A 24,947-nucleotide genomic window follows, 5' to 3' on the forward strand; every position below is an offset into this window, starting at 1 on the left:
TATCATGTATGGCGCAATACCAGCTTCAGATTGCATCATTCATTGTTTTGCCTAAAAAGCAAGTACTGTCCAAACCCAGTCATAGATTTATTCATAGATCCAGTCAAAGATGTATTTTAGTCATTTCTGGTTTAAATTGAGATCCCTTCCCTTTATAACTCACTTATCCTCCGCCATTCCCAAGTCAAGGGTCATATATACTGATCCAATAGCATATCTTATAAACTAGAGCCAATCAACAATTTTAAGCATCATTTTCGTTCTCAGTGACCCAGAATTAGTAAAGTTGGACTACATTTATTTCAGAAGCATTTTGGCTGTAGAGCAGTGTAATCTGTATGTTATTCCTTGATAACCAGAAACTTCTGTGCTTAAACTCTGTACTGTTCACTTTTTTTATCATCATAAAATTTTTAAATACGTTCTCAGCTCTCCCTCCTCCCCTACCTCCATGAGAAGTTGATAGTGCAAACTTGAGTGCTGATGTAGTCTCTCTTTATGGCTACAGAAGAAAAGGTAGAAGTGGTTAGATTATGAATGTAAGGTCACTACCTACCTTCATACAACAGGGAGCACTTTTGCCAAGTATCGTAAAAATTTATGAACCATAAAATGCATGCAAAGAGTCCATAATCACCCAGCCTTTTCTTCGGTGCCTTCTTGTTGCAGCATTAGCAATTCTGAGCAAGTCTCACAGCAGGGCATAATACAAATTAATTAGCTAAATTACTATCTAATGGTAGTAACATTTGATACTGCTAAATATTTCAGTGCAAATATGGCAGCCAGGTTAACATATTTAAATATGATTGTCTCCTGTTTTCAAGCTGAACATCTCACTCTGGCCAGGGTAGCTGACAAAGCTCAGTGTGTTTAATTAGTTCTGCCATTAGCCATGTTCTAATCTGCCATTAGTGCTGCTCTGCTCTGATGAAGTGGACCATGATCCTCCAAGTCTTCTCCCAGCAAAGACCATCGCACTCTAAAGATGATGAAATGGAATGTTGACATAACCTTATTCCCAGATTCTGGACCTTAGCGTCCAAAATTTGGGGGTTAGCATGAAAACCTCCAAGCTTAGTTACCAGCTTGGACCTGGTACTGCTGCCACCACCCAAAAAATTAGAGTGTTTTGGGGCACTCTGGTCCCCCTGAAAAACCTTCCCTGGGGACCACAAGACCCAAATCCCTTGAGTCTCACAACAAAGGGAAATAATCCTGATTCCCTTCCCCCCTCCAGGTGCTCCTGGAGAGATACACAGACACAAGCTCTGTGAAACTACGCAGAGTGAGTCCCCCTCTCCGTTCCCAATCCTGGAACAAAAGCACTTTCCTCTTCACCCAGAGGAAATGCAAAATCAGGCTAGCAATCCAACACACAGCTCTCCCCTTGATTTCTTCCTCCCACCAATTCCCTGGTGAGTACAGACTTAATTTCCCTGAAGTAAAGAAAAACTCCAACAGGTCTTAAAAGAAAACTTTATATAAAAAAGAAAGAAAAAATACAAATGGTCTCTCTGTATTAAGATGATACAACACAGGGTCAATTGCTTAAAAGAATATTGAATAAACAGCCTTATTCAAAAAGAATACAAATTAAAGCACTCCAGCACTTACATTCATGCAAATACCAAAGAAAAGAAACCATAGAACTTACTATCTGATCTCTTTGTCCTTACACTTAGAAACAGAAGACTAGAAAATAAAAAGTACTTCTCCAAAGCTCAGAGAAGCAGGCAAACAGACAAAAGACTCAGACACACACTTCCCTCCACCCAAGTTGAAAAAATCCGGTTTCCTGATTGGTTCTCTGGTCAGGTGTTTCAGGTGAAAGAGACATTAACCCTTAGCTATCTGTTTATGACAAATGTAAAGCAAAGTCCTATGCTGTGCACATAATTAAATCCCATTAATAACAAGGATCCTAATTACTATTTCAGATTCATCAGCAGAACATTACGGTGATAGGTTCCTGGCTGGGAAGGTGTTGGGGGTAATCTCTAACATACATGCTGCAAATTAGTCATGCATTTGTGTCTAGGCCATATACAATCTCAGAATGGAAGACACTGGTTATTTTTAGCATGCCCTTCCTGAGACAGGGAATTTTTTTTTTTTTTTTCCTGTTGAGAAGAAACCCTTCTGGCTTTGTTGTAAGTGTGGTTTGTAATCATTGTACACATCCCAGATGGTTCATGAAAACTCTTTGAAATGCCATCTGCCAGGCGTGTGTCCAGCCGGCAAGTCTGCCGTTCTGCTACAAGAAAGGAGGAGGCGGGGTTTCCCTTCCGTCTTTCTTTCTGAATCGCAGTCAGTAACACTTGCTCAGATTCAGGGCAGGATGGATAGCAGCACAAACATCTGAGAACAATCTTTGTGCTAGACAATAACACAGAGAGTTGTTGGTTTGTTTTTTTTAAACCTTCCCCCAAATAGGGCACCCTAACGTGTGTTGTTTTTATTTCTGTACGTTCGTTATTGGAGACTGATGCGAGGTGACAAATGTTATCTAGCTGATGTAATGTTTTTCTTTTTACACTACGGCTCAGCATTTTTAATGCATTCAATGCGTGTCACAGACAGTCCTGCTGATAACAAGCACATCTGTGGGTTTTTTTTTTTAACTTGAACTTTTTCAGGAAATTAAGAACACTGAAATGGAACACACAAATCCATCTAAATGGCTCAGAGGAATTATGGCAAAGATACAATTGTCACGTAAAAAAGCCAGCCAGTACAGTAAACCACTAGCTGCAGTTTTGCCATCATAAAAAACAGAAGGGGAAAAATGGTTAATAAATAGTCTCAGGAGGAAGGTAGGAATAAAGAAATTATGGGGAGGTTTGAAATGAATCCCGAAGTTCCCTGATCTTCATTTTATTAAATAATTTATTCCCCTCCTTATCTGTGTGTTTGTGTTCAGTGTGTAAGTTACATGATAAATCATTTACTATGCATTGTATTCACGAGTGTCCGCTGGTCCCGGATGACATCTGATGGTTACACTAGATGAGGAAAGACATACGGTCTAATTCTCAGTTACATTTTAGCCCCTTTACACTGCTCCAGCAAAGTAAAGTAAAAAAGGTGACGGAAACAGTTCATTAGAAATACCCAGTGTGTAAGCTGGTTTCCAGGGCAGTATTTATGTTGGTCTGTAAATTCTAGAATTCATGCTAACTGACTCTCAAGGTTTCTTTCCACATAGCTCACATGGGAGAATTAATTTCCTGATACTATTATTTCCATGGAAGATGTTTCAATGTCTCATTTAATTCCTGATAATATTGATGTTGCACTAACTTGTAGCTTTCTCCATTTAGGCACAACCCGTCCTCCACGAGAAGGAGAAGTGCCTGGTGTGGACTATAACTTCCTGACTGTGCAGGAGTTTCTGGACCTTGAGCAGAGTGGAACTCTTCTTGAAGTAGGAACATATGAAGGTATGGCATAGCGGGGAGCTGGTTCAGTAACATAAGCTGAAGGAGAGACTTATATAGTCAATATAATGATGTGGAGGCCAGTGACTTTATCTGCTTCTTAGATTTTGTCTTCATTAAGGAAAACATGGTCTATTCTTAACTCTAGTTAGCTAACTCAAGATAAAATCGCAGTGAAGGCAAGGCAGTACATGGTTTTCACACAAATTAGCATGTCAAGTTAGGCTATGGGGGAAGTCTAGTTTTTAACTTGATCTGATAAATTGTGTGAAAACTACAAACTATGCCAGGATTTTGTCTCCAGTTGGTTAACTTGTGTTCACACACCTTTTATCCTAGCGAAGACACAGTTCATTTTCTTTGCATTAGAGACCAACCCTAATACACTTACTTTGAAATATAGAGAATTCCTACATCGCTGTGGTATTAAGTTTTTCTTTCTGCTTGTAGTCCAGTTACCTATCATATAAAATTACATCGGTAGCCATCCTCTTGTAGCATTTGAAGTGGATGCCAAGTCACCCAATAGCATTTTCATCAGCACAATGAAGGGTCTTAAGGCCACCATGAAATCTAGTCACTTGACACTGGTCAACAATATGCACCATTGACTGACGAAGGTCAGAGTGACAAAATGGGTCGTTGTGCAGACCCCATGTGTAGAGATTGTTGAACAGATTCCAAACTGGCCAAGGAATATGTCCAAAGGTGACGTGGCAGGTGAAATCCCAGCAGTCAAACTGTTAGATCAGCGACAAGGAAACCATTCCAGATGTTTTTAGCTGGCCATTCATCACGCCATAGGGTTACTGCTGACAGATTTCAGTCTAGCAGTTGAGACCACAGTGGACGCTTTGACATAAGTTGTGATCTGGGGTGACTGAAAATGTCTGTGAACAGTGGAAGACCTGAACTGACACGTAGCTTTTCCATCAGTCTGGCTGTAGACTCTTTGCAATTAATGTGTGGGGGGGGGGCAGGTGGCACCAGAACTGGTAGCCATGGGATAGGAGTGGGGCGCAGGGTGCTTGTGATGATACTCATGGTTGAGTTCAGTTTGATGTCAGCCAATCTAGCATGAGGCGAATGCCCCACACATGGGCACAGTATTTCTCTGAGAAATAGCACAATGCCAGAGTTAGGGTACAAAGTATCTGTGCCTACACCCCATGTTGAGCAGGCTAATTTGCTGATTAGATTATTCCTGGTCCTGACTTTGCCAGCAGTCTTTTCTAGATGGTTATGGAAAGTCAAAAAAAGGTGGTGTGACCCCAAGGTAAGCCGGTTTTGTCTCGTGTTTGTCATTTTCCTTTTGAGGAGGACACTTGAATTTTGGAATTGGAAGACGCTTGAAACTGTCTTAGTCACACTTGTTTGAAGGTGCAAACTGCTACAGTAGGCTGCCATCTTGGCCAGGTCGGTGTTCAAGATGTTCTCCAATCCGGTGAAAGAGCACAACGGGGCACTGCAGCAGATATCGTCTGCATAGGTAGACTAGCGTGACTGAGTCAGTGGCAGGCCATTTGTGTACAGATTGAACAGGGGGAGCGCAAACATGTAGCTTTGGGATAAGCCGTTGGGTTGAACAAATGCATGGAGAAGGCAATCTCCACTATATACCTGAAAATGCCTATCACAAAGTGGAAGTTCACAAGTAGACATTCAACCCATGCTAAGAGAACTCTTGATAATTTTACCAGAAGACCAGTGTGCCATACTGTATCATAGGCCGCTGTCAGGTCTAAGAAAACAGCTCCTGTCTTCAGGTTTTGTTGAAACCTGTTTTTTATATATGTAACAAGGGCTAGGACTTGATCTCATGTGCTTTGATTCTTCCCGAAGCCAGCTTGGTCAACACGGAGAGCAGTCTCCACCTCTGAGATATACACTGAAGGATAAGCTGCTCAGGACTTTGAAGACAATAGATAGCAGAGAGATTGGTCTGGGTCCTTTCTCACACAATGCGGGAAAAAGCGATTTTAAAAAGGCGATCACTTTTGACATCCTCCAGATCCTTCGCAGGTTACCCTCATTAACAACCTGTATCAGGAATTTGGATAGCCAGTGACAGGTCTTGGTTCCAAGGTGTTTCAGGAACTCTGGTAAAATGTTGTTGTAGCCTGTCGCCATTCCAGGTTTGATGTTGCTAAGTACAGTGTCTAATTCAGTGCTTGTGAGTGTTCCTACACACCGATTAAGTGGATTACGTCATTGTGACTCTGCTGTTTTATGAGCTTATTCAGGGGAACTTTTGCAGTCTGAAGCAAGTGGCTAGCCCCTTGGTTTGGGGTGACAGGAGGACAGGGCAGCACTGGTGGGGGTTGTGCCGAGCCAAGTCAAGGCAGAAGTTTCCATGATTTCTGGCAGGAATGGGTGAAATTCATATTCCCTGTTGTTTCCTCCCATCTTGCTCGTCTTCTAGCATCTAAGGGCTGTATTAAGTGGTCAGCAATAACTGGCTCTCCAAACTGTTTGTACCACTTCAATAGTTTTGAACATTTAGCATTTAAACAAGGAATTTAAACAGAGCGATAGCCTCATGAAATGGACACACACACATCCTTGAAGGTGGCTCCACAGAAAAGGTTGTAGGCTTTGTTGATTGGGATGGAAAGCCAGGAAATGGTAACGATACTTCATTCTAGGGTTTCACTGAACTTCTAGTTAGGTTTCCTGAAAGTTCAGCTTTTCTTGAAGCTTCTCACAATGGGCAGGTGAAGGCTGACATAGACGCGTGATGGTCTATGTTGACTATGTAGAAAGTTGTCCAGGAGCACATCTGATGCTGGTTGGGGTGACAGTCTAGTTATGTTACCCAGCAGAGGTCAGATGAGTAATCACGTGACCATCTAAGTGAGTGAAATGTACTCTGTTGTTTTGGGTCATGGATGAAAATAAAGTCATCGTTCGATGACCACCCCACCAATCATTTACTGTCTGGTTCTGAGTAACCCCAGTCAGTATCGTGGCTGTTGAAATCGCTTATAGTGGTAGCCATGAGAACATGCTGTCCCTGAAAATAAAACCATATGAGAAAATGAAATACTAATGGAAGATGACCAGAAAAGTTTACACACCGCTGGCTTATTTTTCTAGTGTCCTCTAGCCTCGCTCCTCCTTTCATTTTCTCTTATCCTCCCACTTGTGCATCCTTCATCATCCAGCTCTTTGTTTCAGTCTCTGCCCCTGTCCATTTAAAGACTTGTTCCTTTTCAGGATGGTTTTCTGGAATTGATTTTATTTCCCTTCTCCAAGGAGACCTCACCCTCTCTACAGGTCCTTTGACCAGACAAAAATGCTGCTAAAAATGATTTGAGGTGCTCCCAGTCCCCTGGAGAGCATTATTTCCATAGGATTGGTCCACTCTGAGTTCTGTCCCAATCGGATATGTGCTGTCATAAAGCCTCTGATGCACCTTACCAAACCCTTGTTTCTCAGTTTCCTTCCCCTCTCATCTCCGTTTATGTCTCTCTCTCTCATCAAGTTCTCCATCAGGAACATATCTGATTATGCTCCTGAGGCTGATTTGCTATAATGAGAAATGGTAGGGAAGTTGTGTGGTTCCAATGATCTTGTGCTGACTTTCACTCCCAGAGTCCTGGGAGTTCACTTTTAGGAGACTATAGCAGTTAGGGGGAAAGCCTTCCAGATTCTACTTGTGTATGTGCTGACTACAGTATAAGCATGATTCCGTCAGAGAGAAATTCACAAATAAAAAACGATAGCCATTGTTTTGGCATGATGACCTAAGAACTGTGAGTAAATAACTGCTGTTTTCCGGCCATAAGTTAGTGTTCTAAACACTGGGCCTGATTCTCATTTCCACTATGGTGCCTTTACACCACTCTGGCCGCATCACAGGGCCTTGAAGGGGGCACAAGTTATATTTATACTTTCTTTAGTGCCCCTTTAGACTTACAGAGCTGTGTAAAGAGGCCTTGGTATAAGTGAGATGCATGCCATTATTTTTAGAGCAGTGCTTCATCATCTTACAACATCAATGAAGGTGATGCACTGTCAAAGAAACAACAAGAGCAACAAGGAGATAAAACCATGCTCAAGCTATATTGCCATCTGCTGGGCGGATCAACACTGCCAAATGGATCCTGACATAAGTAGGGAAGTGGGTGAAGACATACTTATTTTGCAGCCCTTAAGGAACTAATGCAAAATATGTGCAAAAGAAATCCGAAGTACGGCTAATTATCTGCTTAAAGTAGGCCCACAATGTCTTTTTTTTTTGCATCTTTTTTGCTTCTTTAGGATGTATAATAAAATCCTGAATTTTTTTTAAACCCAAGCTTTTTATACTCCTTTGTAGCGTCACCTTTAAACATTGCACTTGAATCTTCACCTACAGCTGCACCGGGCGAAATGATTGCAATGTCAAATCTTTATGGGTTTAGCATTGCATGATGTTACTAATTTTATAGTTTGGTTTCACTCTTCCGCTGCTGTGAGTTAATTAGCATCACTGCTAATATTCCAATAGCTAAACTACCCCGAAGTGAGCTTTTTTTCTTTTCCTATGTCTAACTATAACACTCAATTAGTTTTCCTTGTCATGATGCTCAAAATAGATTAGTTGAACTGCTTTCCTATCACATCCCAGTCCTCTTTTGACCTTTCCACTTTGAAAGGGAAAATGAGTACCTGTCTCTAAGCCGGCTCTTGGGACAGTCTCTGGAAATTAGTTTTCAGTTAATGGTGTGCTCAGCTAGGGCAGTTTAAATGTGGCCATTTCACAGTACACATGTTTATATGTTAAACTGATAAAACATATACTATGTCTATTTTAGATATTTTTTTCCAGTTCAAAAGAATATTGCTGCTGTTTTCATCATTTTCTGATGATACAGGGAAATTTAATATTGGTTGGTATAGCAGAGGCATGTGGAATTTTGGCATCTCATTTTCAGGAGTTTGAACAGCCTCATCTCCCATTGATGTCAACTGGATTTTCTGGTTCTTGGCACATGTGAAAATCCATTGTACTCTCCAAAGGAAAATCCATGAGAATAAAGAAATAATTATGATAATAGAGATGTGTGAATCTTGATACATACAATTCCACTGTAATATGCAATAAATAACAGTCCAGGGAATGATTTTTCTGACTTTGTGAGATTTGTTTACGGGTTTGTTGTTGTTGTTGTTGTTTGTTGTTAAACATACTTTACATTTGGTTTGACCAGTGTTGATCTTGATTTTGATCCAGTCAGTGATGTAATTAGAAGTCAATGTTGTGATCATAACAGATTCTGTTAAAAAAAATAAATAGCAAAGACAAAGTTAAATCCTTCTGATACTTGGGTTATTCATCCAGCTTTTCATTCTAAGTCAACTTTCTTCTTCCTTTACCTTTCCTCTTCTTTACCTACCCTACTCCTGATTTGCATATATTATCAGTGTGGAGGTTAGAATTCTCCTGAAACTGCCAATAATGTCGTACTGTAAACTGGGGTCATAGAACTCATTTTCTGCTACTCCTGATGTAGCTATTTGGCTCCATCAACTTCAGGTGAAACACCAGCCATATGAAAGAAGAAGGTAAAACTCAAAAAAAACTCAGTCTCACATACGTTTACTGGAGACTAACATAGCTATCACCTTCATAGAATATCAGGGTTGGAAGGGACTTCAGGAGGTCATCTAGTCCAACCGCCTGCTCAAAGCAGGACCAATCCCCAACTAAATCAACTTTGATGCTCTTTGTCTTCATCATCTTAGAATAATAAGAATGTATTGCTCTAGATGGTTTTCAGAGAGGAAAAAAAGACTTGAGTTCTTGCCCTGGAGAGCTTATCAGCTAATTAGACAACCTAAACATAATGGAAGGGGGAATGGTATGCAATGAAGAACTGTGTGACTGAAGTTCAATTGGCATGTTAGCTCTATGATTTTGTTGGGTTTGATAAGCTAGCACTCCACTCTGAGCAGAGTTTACAGGACTTTTGAAAGAATCACGCAAAGGTAGAAACATTCTAAATTAGTAAAAATGCAGTGCCTACTTGTGTTATGCATTTCCAGGCTATGTTTTGGTAGTTTCTCTGGTGGTCTAATCGAAGTACAGTCTAGGAAGTATAGAGAGTGTTTTGACATTAGAAGATGAGTTTGCCTTCTGAAGGTTTATCAAGTCGTCTAGTGGTGTGTTTATTGCTGGATACCACTGCAGACCCCAATTTTACTTCTACATGCACATTACGCCTCTGCCCTGCTACATCTCATAGACTCTAGGACTGGAAGGGATCTCGAGAGGTCATCGAGTCCAGTCCCCTGCCCTCATGGCAGGACCAAATACTGTCTAGACCATCCCTAATAGACATTTATCTAACCTACTCTTAAATATCTCCAGAGATGGAGATTCCACAACTTCCCTAGGCAATCTATTCCAGTGTTTAACTACTCTGACAGTTAAGAACTTTTTCCTAATGTCCAACCTAAATCTCCCTTGCTGCAGTTTAAGCCCATTGCTTCTTGTTCTATCATTGGAGGCTAAGGCGAACAAGTTTTCTCCCTCCTCCTGATGACACCCTTTTAGATACCTGAAAACTGCTATCATGTCCCCTCTCAGTCTTCTCTTTTCCAAACTAAACAAACCCAATTCCTTCAGCCTTCCTTCATAGGTCATGTTCTCAAGACCTTTAATCATTCTTGTTGCTCTTCTCTCTCAGAGGTCTCAGAGGTCTTTATTTCAGAAATTGAAGAGAAACCGTCGCCACCTTCCCTCCCCTTTGCTAAGGTAGCACTTGGAAAGTTGACAGTGAGGGCGAGGCCAAAAGAAGCAGTGAAGCCTTGTGAAAATTGACATCATTTTAAAAGCTCTCTTGCACTTAGCTTATTGAGGACAAGAGTGGCTGGAAAGGAGGATTCTAAAACAGGCCACTGGAGTGATAAGAGGAAGGGTAACACATAGGATATTGAGTCCATTGTGGATTCCGCTTTAAAAAGAGAAAAGAACTGAAGGTGGAGCCACAGAAGGCTGGGAGATTGGATTGGATGCAGCCCCTTATGAGAGTGCTCTGTCGGTGTAGATGTAAATAGTCAACTGATAATTGTCAGTCGATAGCACTCAAGAATGTGTAGCCTAGCTCCTGAGTTAAGGACAATATGGCTTGTGGTTTTGTACTGCAAAAAGCTTTCTCTTTGAAGCAGAGTGGGTATGGCAGTTACTTCCAAATGGTTCAGGGGGCTGCTACCTTTTCCCCCATGGGAGAGTGCTGCACCAGCCCATTTACATTCTGAATCTCCTCCAAAAGTGATGCCAAACCAAAACGTTCCAAAATCAGAAGATTTTAATAAGTGTTGGGTTCTTTCAATTTGCCTTCTTGTTTTGGTGGTTAACAGAAACCAGGCTTTACTTTTAAAGCTTTTTCTCTTCGACATTATTTTTAATGAAAGCTGAGATTCTCCAGTAATCTGACTTCAGGTGCTGGACCTGGAAGTAAAACATCCAGTACCATCAGATGCACTTTAAAATGGCAAGAGTTGGTAGCACTGCTCTGACACTGGGAGATTCTGTAGTGTGTGCATGCTGGGTGGAATGGTGATCCAATGTGAAATGTAATGCCATCACCCTATGGTGATACATTCAGAAAGGAAAAGTCCATTTAGAGCAGACGTGGACAAACTACAGCCCACGGGCCACATCCAGCCTGCGGGACCATCGTGCCCGGCCCCTGAGCTCCCAGCCGGGGAACCTAGTCCCCGGCCCCTCCCCTGCTGCCACGCAGGCCGCACTCTGACCCACTGCTCCCGCTGGGCAGCATGAGGAGCGCAGTTGGCTCTGGCTGGGTGTCGCGGCTGCGAGCTGCTGCTGGTAAGGGATCCTGGAGGAGTGAGGGGTTGGGTAAGGGAGCGGGGAGTCCTGGGGGGCAGTCAGGGACGAGGGGACAGTTGATTGGGGCAGAGGTTCTGGGGGGGCGGTCAGGGCATGGGGAACAGGGAGGTTTGGGAGTGGGAGTCCTGGGGGGCCTGTCAGGAAGTGGGGATATAGATAGGAGTCGGAAGGGCAGTCAGGGAACAGGGAGCAGGGGAGATTGGATCGGAGGTGGGGTCCCAGGGGGACCGTTAGGGGACAAGGTGCGGAGTGTGTGTGAATGGGCCAGGGGTTCTGAGAGGGGAAGTCAGGGGGTGGGAAGTGGGTGACTGCCAAGTGTCACTGTGGTGTTATGCAGCTTCATTAATGAATGCTTGTAAAGCACTTAGTGATCCTCAGCTGAAAAAGTGCTGTAATGTGGGAAGGGTTGTTAAATTATAGAGCATTATTGTCAAGGCATCATCCTTTCATTCTCGGGACTGGCGTTGTGAGAGTGCCAAGAAAAGTAATAAGTAATCCTCATTAGTTTCATCACTTAAAGTAATGGGTGACTTATTAGCATATATAATATTAAACTGGCTACTTTAGACAGGGACCTTGATTACAAGTACTTAATGACTGTAATCAGCTACCTTAACGGTCCAGCTAGAATAGCAGCAAAAGTCCCAGGATGCATTCAGAGACCACCACTTGAATTCCAAGAAACTTCCATTTTACCTAATATTTCTGATGTGTGTGTTCTGCATATTTCTGTCCACTGGCCCTCCTCCTCCATCTGTTTCTATAGAACAGTTGCTTTTTTTTGTTCTAGTTTCTTGTTGATTTGCATTCTGTGGGTCTCACCAACTTTGTACAGCCCCGAAATGAGTGCAGTGACCATGGTATGCAAAACATGAAGAGAAAGATCAGAAGACTGGGGTGGCAGATGCTGTGGATGCACATGTGGCAGAAAAACATGTTCCACTTAATAAGATAAGATCCGCTTATTAAGGTCTACGTACTACGGATTGACTCAATAAATCATAATGGCTCCTTTAGAGCACTACAGTGTATCATGTCAAAGATCCACTTATTAACATCTACATATTGTGGAAAGATTCCCACCCCCCTTGACTTCATGCTTTTCTTTTCCTTTTCTCTGGTAAAAAAGAAGAGTGTAGTTAGTTGCATTCTAAAATGGAACATAAATTCCTGTTTTTCTCAATATATAGGTAGACAAGTGGTGTGAAATTTCATAGAAGGTTAATTTTTATGCCCTTTGAATTTTCTATGGATTTTTTGTATGGTTCATACATTTTTAATAGGATATCTTTGTCTCCGGCTAAACTTTTTTCTCGGTAGCGCTACTCTTCATTGTGGACAGCTGTCTCTTAAAATCATTGCCTGTTGACCCAAAACTTGGTAGCAAAGTTGATCCTGAGGATTTCTAGCATAAAGGACAGAGGGGTTTTGTTCTTTTTTTTTGAGGGGGCGCTTGAATGTAAGATTTAGGGTTATTTTTAGCTGTTATGGACACAGTATGTGCTATGTGCACAAGCCTGATCAATGGAGGTTGAGAATACAGGAGCGGTTGTTGATAGGAGCTGGACACGTTCAAGCCTCATTAATGGGTGCTGAACACACATGAAATATTATCAATTGTAAGCTAGGCTTTCTGGCACATTTTATCTTGCAGCAAGGAAGGACTCACATGTGGCTACTAAAAGACAAAATATCTTCTGCTGCAGTTGTACTTCTGTGTGTCAGAGGTCTGGCCCTTACCTCCACCTCATCCAACTTCCAGCTTACACCGAAGCATTCAAAGAACCTGTATGAAATAATACACAAAAATTTTGTTATGAAGCCATTAGGGTTGCTATGCACACAACATACCTGACACCTAGCCCTAAGAGCAAGGAAGTGAAAGGGTAAGCCACCTAATAGTGCATACCTTCGATGCTTCCGTCTGCGAGCGTGCTCCTTACCCCTTTCCACTACAACAGCCACATACTACAGCCCATGCTCTCTGACCTCCTAGACACCAGCCTTCCACCCCCCTCAGAACCACCTTGTGTACACAATCCTCCAAACTACCCTCGTCCAACATAACCATCTAGCGCACCAAACACGCATGACCATGTTGAGGAAATGATAATCTGGTAAGGGGTTATGTGCGAAAAGGCTCAGCAATAAAGCTGAGATGAATAGTCTGTATTGTATGCTAGTTGTCATGCTAAGGGAAGTGTGTGTGGCAGGAGTAGTAGAACATATGTGCTGTTCCTTGCTTTTTGTGGGTTCACGTTAGCTAGAGCATATGGTGTGTATAGCAATTCACAGCAATTTTGGGTGTGTATTTATATATACCTATATGTATGCACCTGTGTTTGTATATACATATCAGATTGTGTGTGTACAACAGATACTCCAATGTGATGTTAACATTAATGGTCCCTGCCTGACTTCAGGAAAGAATCTTGAATTCACAGAGTCAGCCACAGCCGGTGGAGCCAAGATATCCCTGCTTGCCTGTTACGGTCAGACTCTTCCTTCCTCCCCGCCCCCCAACAAACTATGCTGCAGTGTTAAAGCATAACTGGGGAAGTGGGTTTTAGTTCTGTGAATATCTTTGTTTAATTTTTTGTCTGCATTAAATCTGTTTGTATGCAGCTATATACAGATTGAACAATAGCCATGTGGTTGGAGTGATAGCTAATGATTTTCTGTTAGCTGTCGTTCACCGTAATGGTGATGATTTTGATACATCCACATGGTAGAAAACGATTTTGAAGTTATTTATTATGTCTAGGTTTTTCATGGAGCCTAAGGGAGTTTGGTGTCCATGTCCCTGTATTCATTAAGCCCCAATGAAAATCCCAGCCTATTTGGCCAATGAGATCATAATGCAAGATTCTTGGTTGTTACCCAAGAATTTAAGCCATAAATTAAAATATGCCTATTGTAACATTTTGGCTAATTCCCAACAAAACATCCAGACTGATCTCTCAGCTAGCCCATTTTGAACCATCTCAAGAGAATCAGAAATATAAAGGAGATTTGATTTACATACATTGTAATTTAATTTCTCAGTGCTCTCTTTCATTGCTGACTGCAAAACCATGCTGTGCTTTGCTTCCCGTTCCAGATGCTACATCTCTGGCCGCCTCTTGGTTGCCTGGATACTCTGAATGTCCTCAAGGCAATTGCTAATCAATGTGGGTTGCAGTTAGGTGATTCCTGCAGACAGCAGCCAGATCTGACATCTAAACGTAGAAATCCGTAGCCAAATACAGTCTGGGAAGTGAACAGCTAAAACACTGTAACCCTATCTCCACTTCCAGGAATCAATTCGTCTTGTGCTAATCAGACACAAGCACTCTCATTGGATTAGATGAACAGAGCCACTTTCAGTGAAATTAAGGGTCAATCGTTTTGGTTCTTCTGGAGAACGGACAAAAGAGGCACGGCTCAAAAAACAAATTACATTAATAATTACATTTTGATTCTGCATGTCAAGACCTTGCTTAATTTTCGTATTTATCTACATTTCTTCCTCAGAATGCCATTTTGAATTAATATAGAATGCAACAGAGACTGCTTTTTAAGACATAAGCCATTAGTAGAAACATTGTCAAAGCACAATACTGGAGTTTTGAAGATAGTATGTGTCCTCTGAAGTGTTAGCTCCTCATTGCAAAGAGAGGGCTTTTCTTTTATCATTGCAAAATTATGCTTTGCTATAGGAGTCAGTGAATTCAGAACTACAGACATAATTTTCAGAGGTGCTGGTGGCACTGCAGATCTCCTACTGATTTCTGTAGGAGCACAGCACCTCTGAAAGTCAGGCCATCACTACTGTATGTTGTTTGTAACATGCTTTAGGATCCTTTGGGATAATGGGTGTTGTGTGCTGTAAGAGTAAGATGATGTTAATAATTAGAGCTGAGTGGACGATTCAGTACAGATTATATTTGTTATGAATTTAGCCCATTTTGGTTCATAAATTTCTCACAGACCAATGCTAAATTGCCTTTTCATGTATACATTCTTTGTTTATTAGCAGGATACTTTAAACAAATAATTTCCAGCTTATGGGTGGTTCATAAATGCTTTGCTTTGACTTTTCACTGTTTGTTATTCCTGGTGTGTGGCTGAGTTGCTAAAACAGAGGGTGGTGTTGCCTCTTCTTGATTGGTTGATTTGAAATAATTGATACAGAAGTTGAAAAAACAACAAATAGCAAATACTCAAAATTCCAATAGAAATTTCTGAATGGATGATCATTTGTACTAAGCTTTTTGAGGCTTTCAAGACTGACTTCCTTATGGTAGTCCAAATACTCATTAATAGGAAGTGATGTGACTTTCCACCCAAAGAACAGCAAACCAAAAAAGTATTTTAAATTTTGATCATGAAATGAGGGATATTTTAAAAACTATTCAACCAGCTCTGTAAAAAATAAACAGTAAGAAGAATTTTAAAAAGAGGAATCTCAAAAGAACAGAGAAAGTACTTGATATAGCTTCAGATTTTTTTTAAAATGTGAGACCTGTGAGCAGATATGAGAGAGCTACATTCAGTATTGACATGTTCGTTTTTTACATTGATCAAAATCAAGGCCAAACTGCTGCTAATTACAATCAGTGACAAAAGACAATGTTTGTTTTGGGTTGTTGCTTGATTGTGTTGGAAGTTAAATGGTGGCAGCCCAGCTTCAATGTTTACACACTTTCAGGAGATGACAATTATACCAAATGTTGCTCGTTTTGTTTGAAAAGGGAAAACCTGGCAGATGCCACAAAATAACTTCCTGCCCCCACAAATCAGCTGGTATCTCCCTCTCAGCCTTCCTGCCTAATGGTGCAGAGAACCCTTTCATTGACTGCATGTCTCCCCTGTTTCTGTACCCATGAGTCTGGAAGCTCTAGATGCCATTTCTGGTGGAGTACACGCATGGGAGCAAACGTGAGCTTTAGTTACTGCATCCATTATTAAAGAGCCAAAGGCTGTACCAGGAGCCCTGTGGCCCATTCATCCAGTGCTCTGTTGCAGCACCTTCCAAATGAACTGAGCAGCGTAGAGAAATATACTTATTTGAATGCAGCAAACACGAATTTGAGACGCACAAGAACATTTCCATTGAGTCTAGTCATCTCCAGTTGATGTCCTGGGAGCCAGGCTGTGGTATGGCATTTCCACAGTTTGAGATTTTTATTCATGGTGAGTTTTTATCTTCAAAGTGCCCTGGCAAAACACAGAAAAAGAATCAGTTCCTACCCCAAGGACCATCCATTTTAAGTTAAACAGGCAGTCTAAATAGATTGCCACATTGAAATACATATGAACCTTGCAGTTACAAACACCTCCCATAATGGAGGTTGTTCGTGACTTTGAAATGTTCGTACTTCTGAACAAGATGTTATGGTGGTTCTTTCAAGTTTACAACTGAACATGGACGTTAATACAACTTTGAAACTTGACTATGAAGAAGAAAAATGCTGCTTTACCTTTTTTTTTTTTTTTTTTTAGTAGTTTATGTTTAACACAGTGCTGTACTGTATTTGCTGATTTATTTATTTGGGGGAGGAGGGGCGACACTGTTGCTGCCTGACTGTGTACTTCTAGTTCCAAATGAGGGGTGTGGTTGACTGGTCAATTCGTAAATCTGGTGTTTGGAACTCTGAGGTTCTACTGTGCGGACATTGAAACATATAGCTTGAAAAATATGAGTAGATGAGTAATTTAGGTAATTGGAAGTAAGAGGGGAATTAAAGATGTTTTTAGGGAACTTTGGTAATATTCTCCCTTGGGGGAAAAAACAAATGTGTTGATTCAATATGATATATTCCAAAAGCAAAAAATAATTAAAAAAAATACTGACTAAGTGACTAGAGACTTCGGTTGTCAAACTTGAGACATTTTTGCCTGATATTTTTTAGAAAGTGATTGCCACTACTCATATTTTTATGAGCACTCTCTCTAAATCCAGTGGTTCTCAATCTAATTACCATTGTGAGTCACACAAGCAGCTCTCTGTGTTATGTGGCCGCATCCAAACCATATATATACACACTGCCTGTCTGGCCCTGAGGATGTCACATGGGCTGCAGCTGTGTGCCGGTTGGGCCGCAGGTTAAGAACCATTGGTCTAAATTATTACCGGAAGATCTGAGAGGGAGATGAACTCATCAGAGGCAGGGAGAAATCATCCTAGCCTTTCCTTGAATTTGGTGGTGGAATTTTAACAAAGGGGTCCCCAAGAGACCTCTTTAGCACATCTGTGTTACATACTTACCAAGATTATCAAAATTCTGTCCCCATTACACACCTATGTACCCTTTGTCTAAAACTTCATATGTATTGCATATTTGTAGGTCTAACAGCTTACAAAATCGCTGAAATAAATGCTGGACAAAGTATCTGTGTTCAGGCCACACACAGAAGCTGAATTGCTACCCATGTGCTTTATACATTCGTTTATCTTTGTAATCACCTGTTAGTATCCTTGTAAAATACACAGAGCATAAAAGAGAAATAACCAAGTAATACTGAATCTGTGGAGAAGTACAGAATAGAGTAAGATAGATTAACTTTTCTTCCTACCTCTTTTATGTTCCCCCTCCTTTCTCTCTCACATTACTCCTCCTCCTCCATAAAATATTCCTGCAGCAGATAGAACGTAAGAATCATTTCTCTAGCAGAGACTGCACCTGCTGTAAGATTCGACATCCCCATTAGGGGCTCTTTCCAGAGGAAGTCATTTCCTTCTCCCTATAAATTATGCATCTGTGTACATTTAAGATTCTGAAATGAAAAATAAAACAGAAAGGTAATGCTGAACATTGCAGTGATCTACGGAGTTGACTCCTTGATCCTTTATAGACACTTGAATGGAGCTTACCAAGAATGAAGCTCATAGTGTTTCTACATCGCTAAATGCTCTGAGAAGGGATTCCCTCTGATTTCCAGAAACTGTCAATTTTGAATCCTAGTCCTTGTACTCTAAGACGGCAGTGCGATGGGTAAGATCTTTGTGCAGGGTAAGCCGAGAAGGCAAACTGGGATTTGCTTAGCAGCAGAAGCTAGCCTTTCTTTTGCAGGCCCTCTCTGATGAACTCAGCTGATCCTTTCTCCTGGTTGGACTCTTTCTCACTCCCTGTTGCCCCAATCTATCCCCATGCCCTTCACAGGGCCCACGGGTGTTTGCTTGGTTTTTCACTCTCCTTCCTGCACACAACCCTCTGACTGCTCGGACATGATTCCTGTCTTAATTCACCCCGAAGGCCAATGGAAATAGAGCTTCAGGGCTGGACTAGAGTAGAAGCTTGAAAGGAGAAGATTGATTCAACCACTCAAATGACCGTTCAGATAAATGTTACGTTTTATGGATTAAAATTCATAATGTATGTGATTTCCACATCAAGCTCTAGTGAGCTGTAACTGGACGTTGTAAAATAACTGCCTGTTCTACTGCAAACCTAGGGATTACTGCTTTTTAGCTGTGCGTACAGCAGGTTTGTCTACATCTGTGTGTAACTCATTTATTAATTTTAAACACATAAAACACATTCTCCTATAGGCAGGAGTTTGTGCGTGTGTTTGTAATGTATATGGCATATATACAGTACATGATGGTTTGGTGTAGTATACAGGTTTCATGTGTATTTATTTGGGATAATCTGCATTTTGTGTGTATCTGTATATACACACACATTGTGTACTCTGAATGTCTCTATGTATTAGAGGGAGAGAATATACAGTATATAGGATGGTATGGTGCACTAAAAGGGTTTTGTCAGCAAGGTTTGGATTCTGATAAAACTTTTATGACAAATCATTGTCTCGTTATTTCTTTACATGTAATCTAGTTAGCTGAAGATATAAAGCATAATGTAATCAAATTTACCTGTGTGTTTTCAGAGTAGAATTTTGAAAAGAATTATGGCTGATATAAATCATGTGCATATATAAACATGGAGGTGGAGAGGTAGAAATGTATTTTTGAAACTGCTTTGGGATCCCTGAGAATAAAAGGCTGTATTTAAATGGACAATGTTTGAAGTCCATTTCTGTGGCCCAAGGGCAGAAATTAAAATTATGTAAGAATTGTTGAAACTGGTATGGATAACTAATATTTTAAATATAGATTTGTTTGCTTATAATCACAAGTAATATAAACTGTATTCTGAATATCATAAATTTACTTAAATCATAGATTCTTTGGGACTGTCTTTTTGCTCTGTGTTCATACAGCACCTAGCGCAATTGGGTCTAAATGACAGGGGTTCATAAGTGCTACTGCAAAGTGAAGTAGAGTGGAAATGCTGAAATATTTCATTGTGAAGATTGCTATCCAGGCTAGAACGAACCTGCCATAAAATGGGACTTCACCGAAAGGATCAAAATTGTCCCTGGGAGCTGCATGTGGGTATAAGCAAGGCAAGGGTGATATTTGCCCCTAAGAGTCTTGATTTAAAGATTTCACTAGTTCACTTCTAACCTAACTGACCTCAACAGCTGAAATTTTTCTTTGAAGAAAACAGGTGGCACTTGGTGTTTTCCTTTGACAAAGTGTTCCTTTAGAAAGAGATTATTTTTTCAAAAACGCAACAGCCACCCAAAAGAACTCTTCTATTAAAGCAGGTCATCCCAGTTTTTCATCACTTATCTGGTGATAGCAGTAATGAATTTTTTATTTTCTGCAGGGCTCATTCTAAATCTGACACAGCATTATGTGATGAATACATATAAAAAGGCCACTAATTGAAATTCAAATGTAATGAGATGAAGTTTTGCTATTCACCACAGCTGCCTTTGTTTTAGTCCTTGTATGCTCGGTGCACCTAAACAATGCAACCCTCGCTTCTACTTTTAAATTCAACATGAATAAATTAAAAGGAAATAAATCTTTCTAGTCTATTCTAGAAGTGAAATATAGTTTGAAAAACAAGAACTTTTTTTTTCTCTTTTGCGGGGAGAAAGAGGTTTTGCTGGAATAAGAAGAAGAATAAAAAATCTTGCAGCTTAAAATCTACTTTTTTGAACATGCAAATGTGTTTCTATTGCCTAGGTAACTATTATGGAACACCCAAGCCTCCCAGCCAACCTGTCAGTGGGAAAGTGATTAACACTGATGCTTTGCAAAATCTTCAGTCCAACTTCAAGCAGTCGACTCCAAAACGAACCAAGTCTTATAATGATATGCAAAATGCTGGCATAGTGCATACAGAGAATGAGAATGAGGATGAGGATGACGTCCCTGAAATGAATAGTAGCTTTACAGGTAAAGCAAAAAATATTCTTGTCCATATTATAGGATGCGCTGCATTTTTCCCCCTTCTCAATAGGAGCCCTGCAATGCTGCCAGTTCTGGATTGAACCACATTGTAATCTGGGTTAGAAGTATTTCTACTGTCTTCTGTTAATAACACATTTCCCCTAGCTCACAGAATAGTTTAAAAATGACAGGGATTAACCTAGATGTGTATCTGTTTCCCATACAAAGTTATATAGCCCTTGATTCCATTTCCCCCCACCCTTAACCAGTCACTATACTCAACATAGCTAATTTGCTAAATGAGGAAGCATTATGGTTAACTAAAGTATTTCTTTTTTGAGAGTTCAGAGTAGAATTATGCCATCGACTCATAGACTTTATCTGTGAAGACCACATAGAATTTTCTAATCTATCTTCATTTTAAGAAAATTCATTGAATCTTTTCCCTTTTGATATCTTATGTTAATGCGGGTCAGAGTCCGATTAAACAGCACAGAGAGAAGTAGTGTATTTTCTTCAGAACCTCATGTAGTCACTTTGTTTTACAGTCTTACATAATCATAGATGCCTCTAAAATGGGAAGTAGCTGGGATTTCTGAGTAGACATCTCTTGCTGTGTAGAGTAATTGAGAATTTCTCCACTATTGTACAGGATGGGGCACATTTGTCATTTGAGGTACATTCATGTTCCTTTAAATAGTGTCCGCTGAATTCAGTGGGCCAGATTTTACTCTCAATTGCATTAGGGTAGATCTAGATGACTCCATCAATTCCAAACGAGCTGGAGCCCACCTGACAGGAGTGTGTGTTCAGAATGATTGGACAACACCTAGTGGAAAGTAAAAGAAATGATTTTAAATCCTTATAAGCATCACAGTGGTCATTTTGCTCTTGAAGAGGTTGAAGCTGGTTCGTAAAGAGACGTGATGTAGTATTGGAGAGCATGTAAACATTCTGAACCTTTTCCTGTGAACTATAAAAAGCAGCTGCTGTTGTAAAACGTTTTAATGAAAATCTGAAACTCGTTGTCATCTTGAAATATTGTGAACAACGTGTAGGAAGCCAAATCTGCGTAGATCCTCACTTCCAACTGTGACTTTTCCCTCTGCCATTTTCGCTTGATTTTCAGCCAGGCTGGAAAAAGTCAAGGCAGTGTTCGTTACCACTGACACGTCTAACCATTGTAACCTGGGCTCTGTGGAGCAAGTTGGATACGTTTGAAACAAATTGTTCCCTCTTCACTTTTTTTCTTTTAATAGTTGGCCACATTTCTTACCTACACCAAGGTCTCCTCAAGCACTTACAGTTTACTCCTTCTTCTGTTCCCTGTGGTACATCCTCCAGCAGGCTGGGGCTGGCCCAAAGAGTGGCAATGAGATGTGAAAGCAAACTTGGTCTGCTTAAGAAGTCCTGGAGTTTCACTTCCTAAAATGTCCTGTGCCTGTTAAGGGGTGTCAAGGTTTCTTTCCCCACTCTGAGCTTTAGGGTACAAATGTGGGGACCTGCATGGATGCTTCTAAGCCTAATTACTAGCTTAGCTCTGGTATACTGCCACCACCCAGAATTCCAGTGTCTGGGGCACACTCTATTCCCCCAAAACTCCCGCCCCCCCCCCGGGTTGCCTTGAGGGCTTGTGAAATGCAGGAGGTCAGACTACATGATCTAACAGTCCCTTGTGCCCTTAAACTGCATGAAACTATGGTGCTGCCCCATGGCCAAGAGAACCAGGAGCATTGTGTGAAAGCTGTCCCCTGCCTGAGGCTGACCACCCCGCTGCTCACTGCTGGTAGGCTCAGAACAAGAGACTAAATGGCTCTGTCTAGATTCCACTGAGGACAATGGGAACTGGCTCAAACCCTTAGGATTAAAACCTTCGTCCTGTATCTTGGTCGCCCAGAACTTTCAAGTAGCGTCCTTGTGATTTATATAGGGCTTCATACCCCTTCAGTCACTGTGCAAGTGTTAATTACTCCGCTCAATGCTCCCGTGAAGCGTGGAAGCAGTGAACGGGGTTATTCCCATTTTCACAACCAGGAAACCTGAAGCAGAGAGAAGTCAATTGCCTCATTTCAGAGATGGTTGCGCTTCATGTGCAGTGCAAGCCCTCAGTGTCTCTGAAAATCAGGCCTGAAGTGATTGGCATGGGATTATGTAGCAGGTTGGTGAAAGAGCCAAGGCTAGAGCTCAGAAGCCCTTGGCTCACATTCCTCTGCTTAATCAACACCACCACCTAGTTTCTTTCCAAACTATGGGCAAGATTCTCAGTTGGTGTCAGTTGTCCTAGAGCCTGTTATTTCAGAGGAGCTGTGCTGTTGATTTCCACCAGCTGAAGATCTGGCTCTAACGGCTAGATTTTCAAAGTTACTTAGGTGATGAAACATGTTCATGGTGGGATTTTCAAAAGCTGTGCACCTAACTCTCATTGGTGTTAGCACTTAGGGACCAGATTTCAAAAGTATGTAAGTCCTTCTGCCAGTGCAGCACATTCTATTTACCACTGCAAGTTCCTTCCATGTGTAGAAGCCTGGTTGTCAGGTCTGCTGAAACATTTGCACCTGCAGATAGATATCCATGGGAGGACATGCCGCCACTTTCTGTATGGGATGGCAAGAGGTAGTCACTGGAGAGATGCCTGTGACCATTCTTTCCTTGATCTTTGTTCAGCCTAATGTTGCGTTTTAAAGCTGAGTCAGCACCCACAGCATTACTGGAACAGAGCAGAAACAGAGAAGCCAACTAAGATCTTTACAGTTACTATTGTTTCAGAAACACAGAAGTTAACTGAGGGTTTATAAATGCTCCTGCACTTACTTTTCATTGTTTTCTTTTTCTTTTTAAGAGCATCCAAAGAAAGTAGCTGTCAGTATAATCAGAAATTGTAGCATTGACACATAGAACATGAGGTTTTGCTGCTGTTTTCACTCTATCCGTGTTGTTGGATCGGGTCCTGATCCCACTCTCATCACTGCACATCATGAGTCACTTGGTTGAAGTCACTGGAGTTACACCTGTGTGAAAGGTGTTTCAGCCCACAGGCATTTTCTGTGCATTTGTACATAATTGTATTGAAATTGCCAGCTGTTATTCCCTTGTCCTCTGTCTACTTGTGGGCTGCTTGGAGCAGGGTCCATCCTTCTTAAGTGTTTGGGAAGCACTTGTAGTGAGCACTAGAGCAAATGAACAGAAACAGTAGTACTGGGGCAGACTACAGCCCTGGAAAGAGCAAGCCTTATGGAGGAGGATTCTTTGATCCATGCCCTCCTTGACCAAGAAACCCAAGATGTGGCAGAAGTCTCCAGACATTCATTTCCCTTAATTCTCTCTCCACTGAAGAGGCTTTCTCTTGGGCCTGGTTTGCACGAAATATTCCCCAAATCAACTGTCTACGACCATTAAACACAAGATTAATTAAAAACAGGGAAGAAAGTTCAGATTAACAAAACAAGTGATATTCACAATTAATTACTATTATTCATATTTCAGTAACATCTGGAAGCCCCAGTGACACAGGGGCACTGGAACAATTTTTAAAGTGGGGGTGCTGAGAGTCACTGAACAAAAAGATCCCAAGGAGCTTACAATACGTCAGGCTTGGCATTTGACAGACTCGTCCGGCTAGGTACACAGGCTTCCTTGTAATGGACAGGAGTTCTATGGCCCTTGTTATGTAAGGGATTAGACTAGATGCTCACAATGATCCCTTCTGGTCAAAGGGCAGATCTACACTTAAAACACTGCATCGGTTCTGCTGCACCGCTATAGTGTGTCAGTAAAGATGCTCTATGCCGACGAGAGAGAGCTCTCGTATCAGCATAGTTAATCTGGCTGTAACTATGTTGACGGGGAAAATTTCTCCTGCTACACTGAGGGTTGAGTCAGTGTACTTACATCACTCGGGGGCATGGATTTTTCACATCCCTGAGCGACATAGTTATAGCAATGTAAGTCTGTAGTATAGACCAGATCTTAGAATCTACGACTCTGTAATGGCTTTCTTCGGAAAAGCATCTGTTCTTTTTGATCTCCTTGGTCAACAACTTCTCAACCTGTTAGCCAGGCAGTATCTCAGCGGTGCATCCTCTTGTGTCTGTTTTTTTCCTTAGTCCTGTTGATTCTCTGAGTCTCTTTCCCAGCCCATTAAGTCCCTTTGATATGCCTGGCTCCTCCTTTTACCAGGCACCCCCTCTTACCTACTCCTCCCAGATGAAGTTCCCAGATATTTTTCAGGATTGTGTTCAGTTTGTTTGTTCCATCTTTGCTTTTTACCAGCCCCAAAAGTTCATAGAACATAGAATATCAGGGGGACCTCAAGAGGTCATCTAGTCCAGACTTCTGTACTGGTGACCCCTTTCACATACCAAGCCTCTGAGTGCAAACCCCCCCCCCCCCAGGTTAAAAACACTCTTTTATATATTTAACACCATTATAAATGCTG

General features: G+C 41.3%; 1 protein-coding gene across 1 annotated transcript in view; it reads left to right on the top strand.

Annotated features, from left to right (window-relative positions):
* MAGI1 (membrane associated guanylate kinase, WW and PDZ domain containing 1) overlaps positions 1-24,947 on the top strand; it is a 503,504-nt gene that overhangs the window by 384,653 nt on the left and 93,904 nt on the right. Inside the window, 2 exon segments of the mRNA XM_030568462.1 lie at positions 3,324-3,443; positions 20,306-20,518. Of these exon segments, the coding sequence (XP_030424322.1) occupies positions 3,324-3,443; positions 20,306-20,518 (333 nt within the window).

The sequence above is a fragment of the Gopherus evgoodei genome, chromosome 7, assembly GCF_007399415.2.
Source record: "Gopherus evgoodei ecotype Sinaloan lineage chromosome 7, rGopEvg1_v1.p, whole genome shotgun sequence".
NCBI classification, from domain to species: Eukaryota; Metazoa; Chordata; order Testudines; family Testudinidae; genus Gopherus; species Gopherus evgoodei.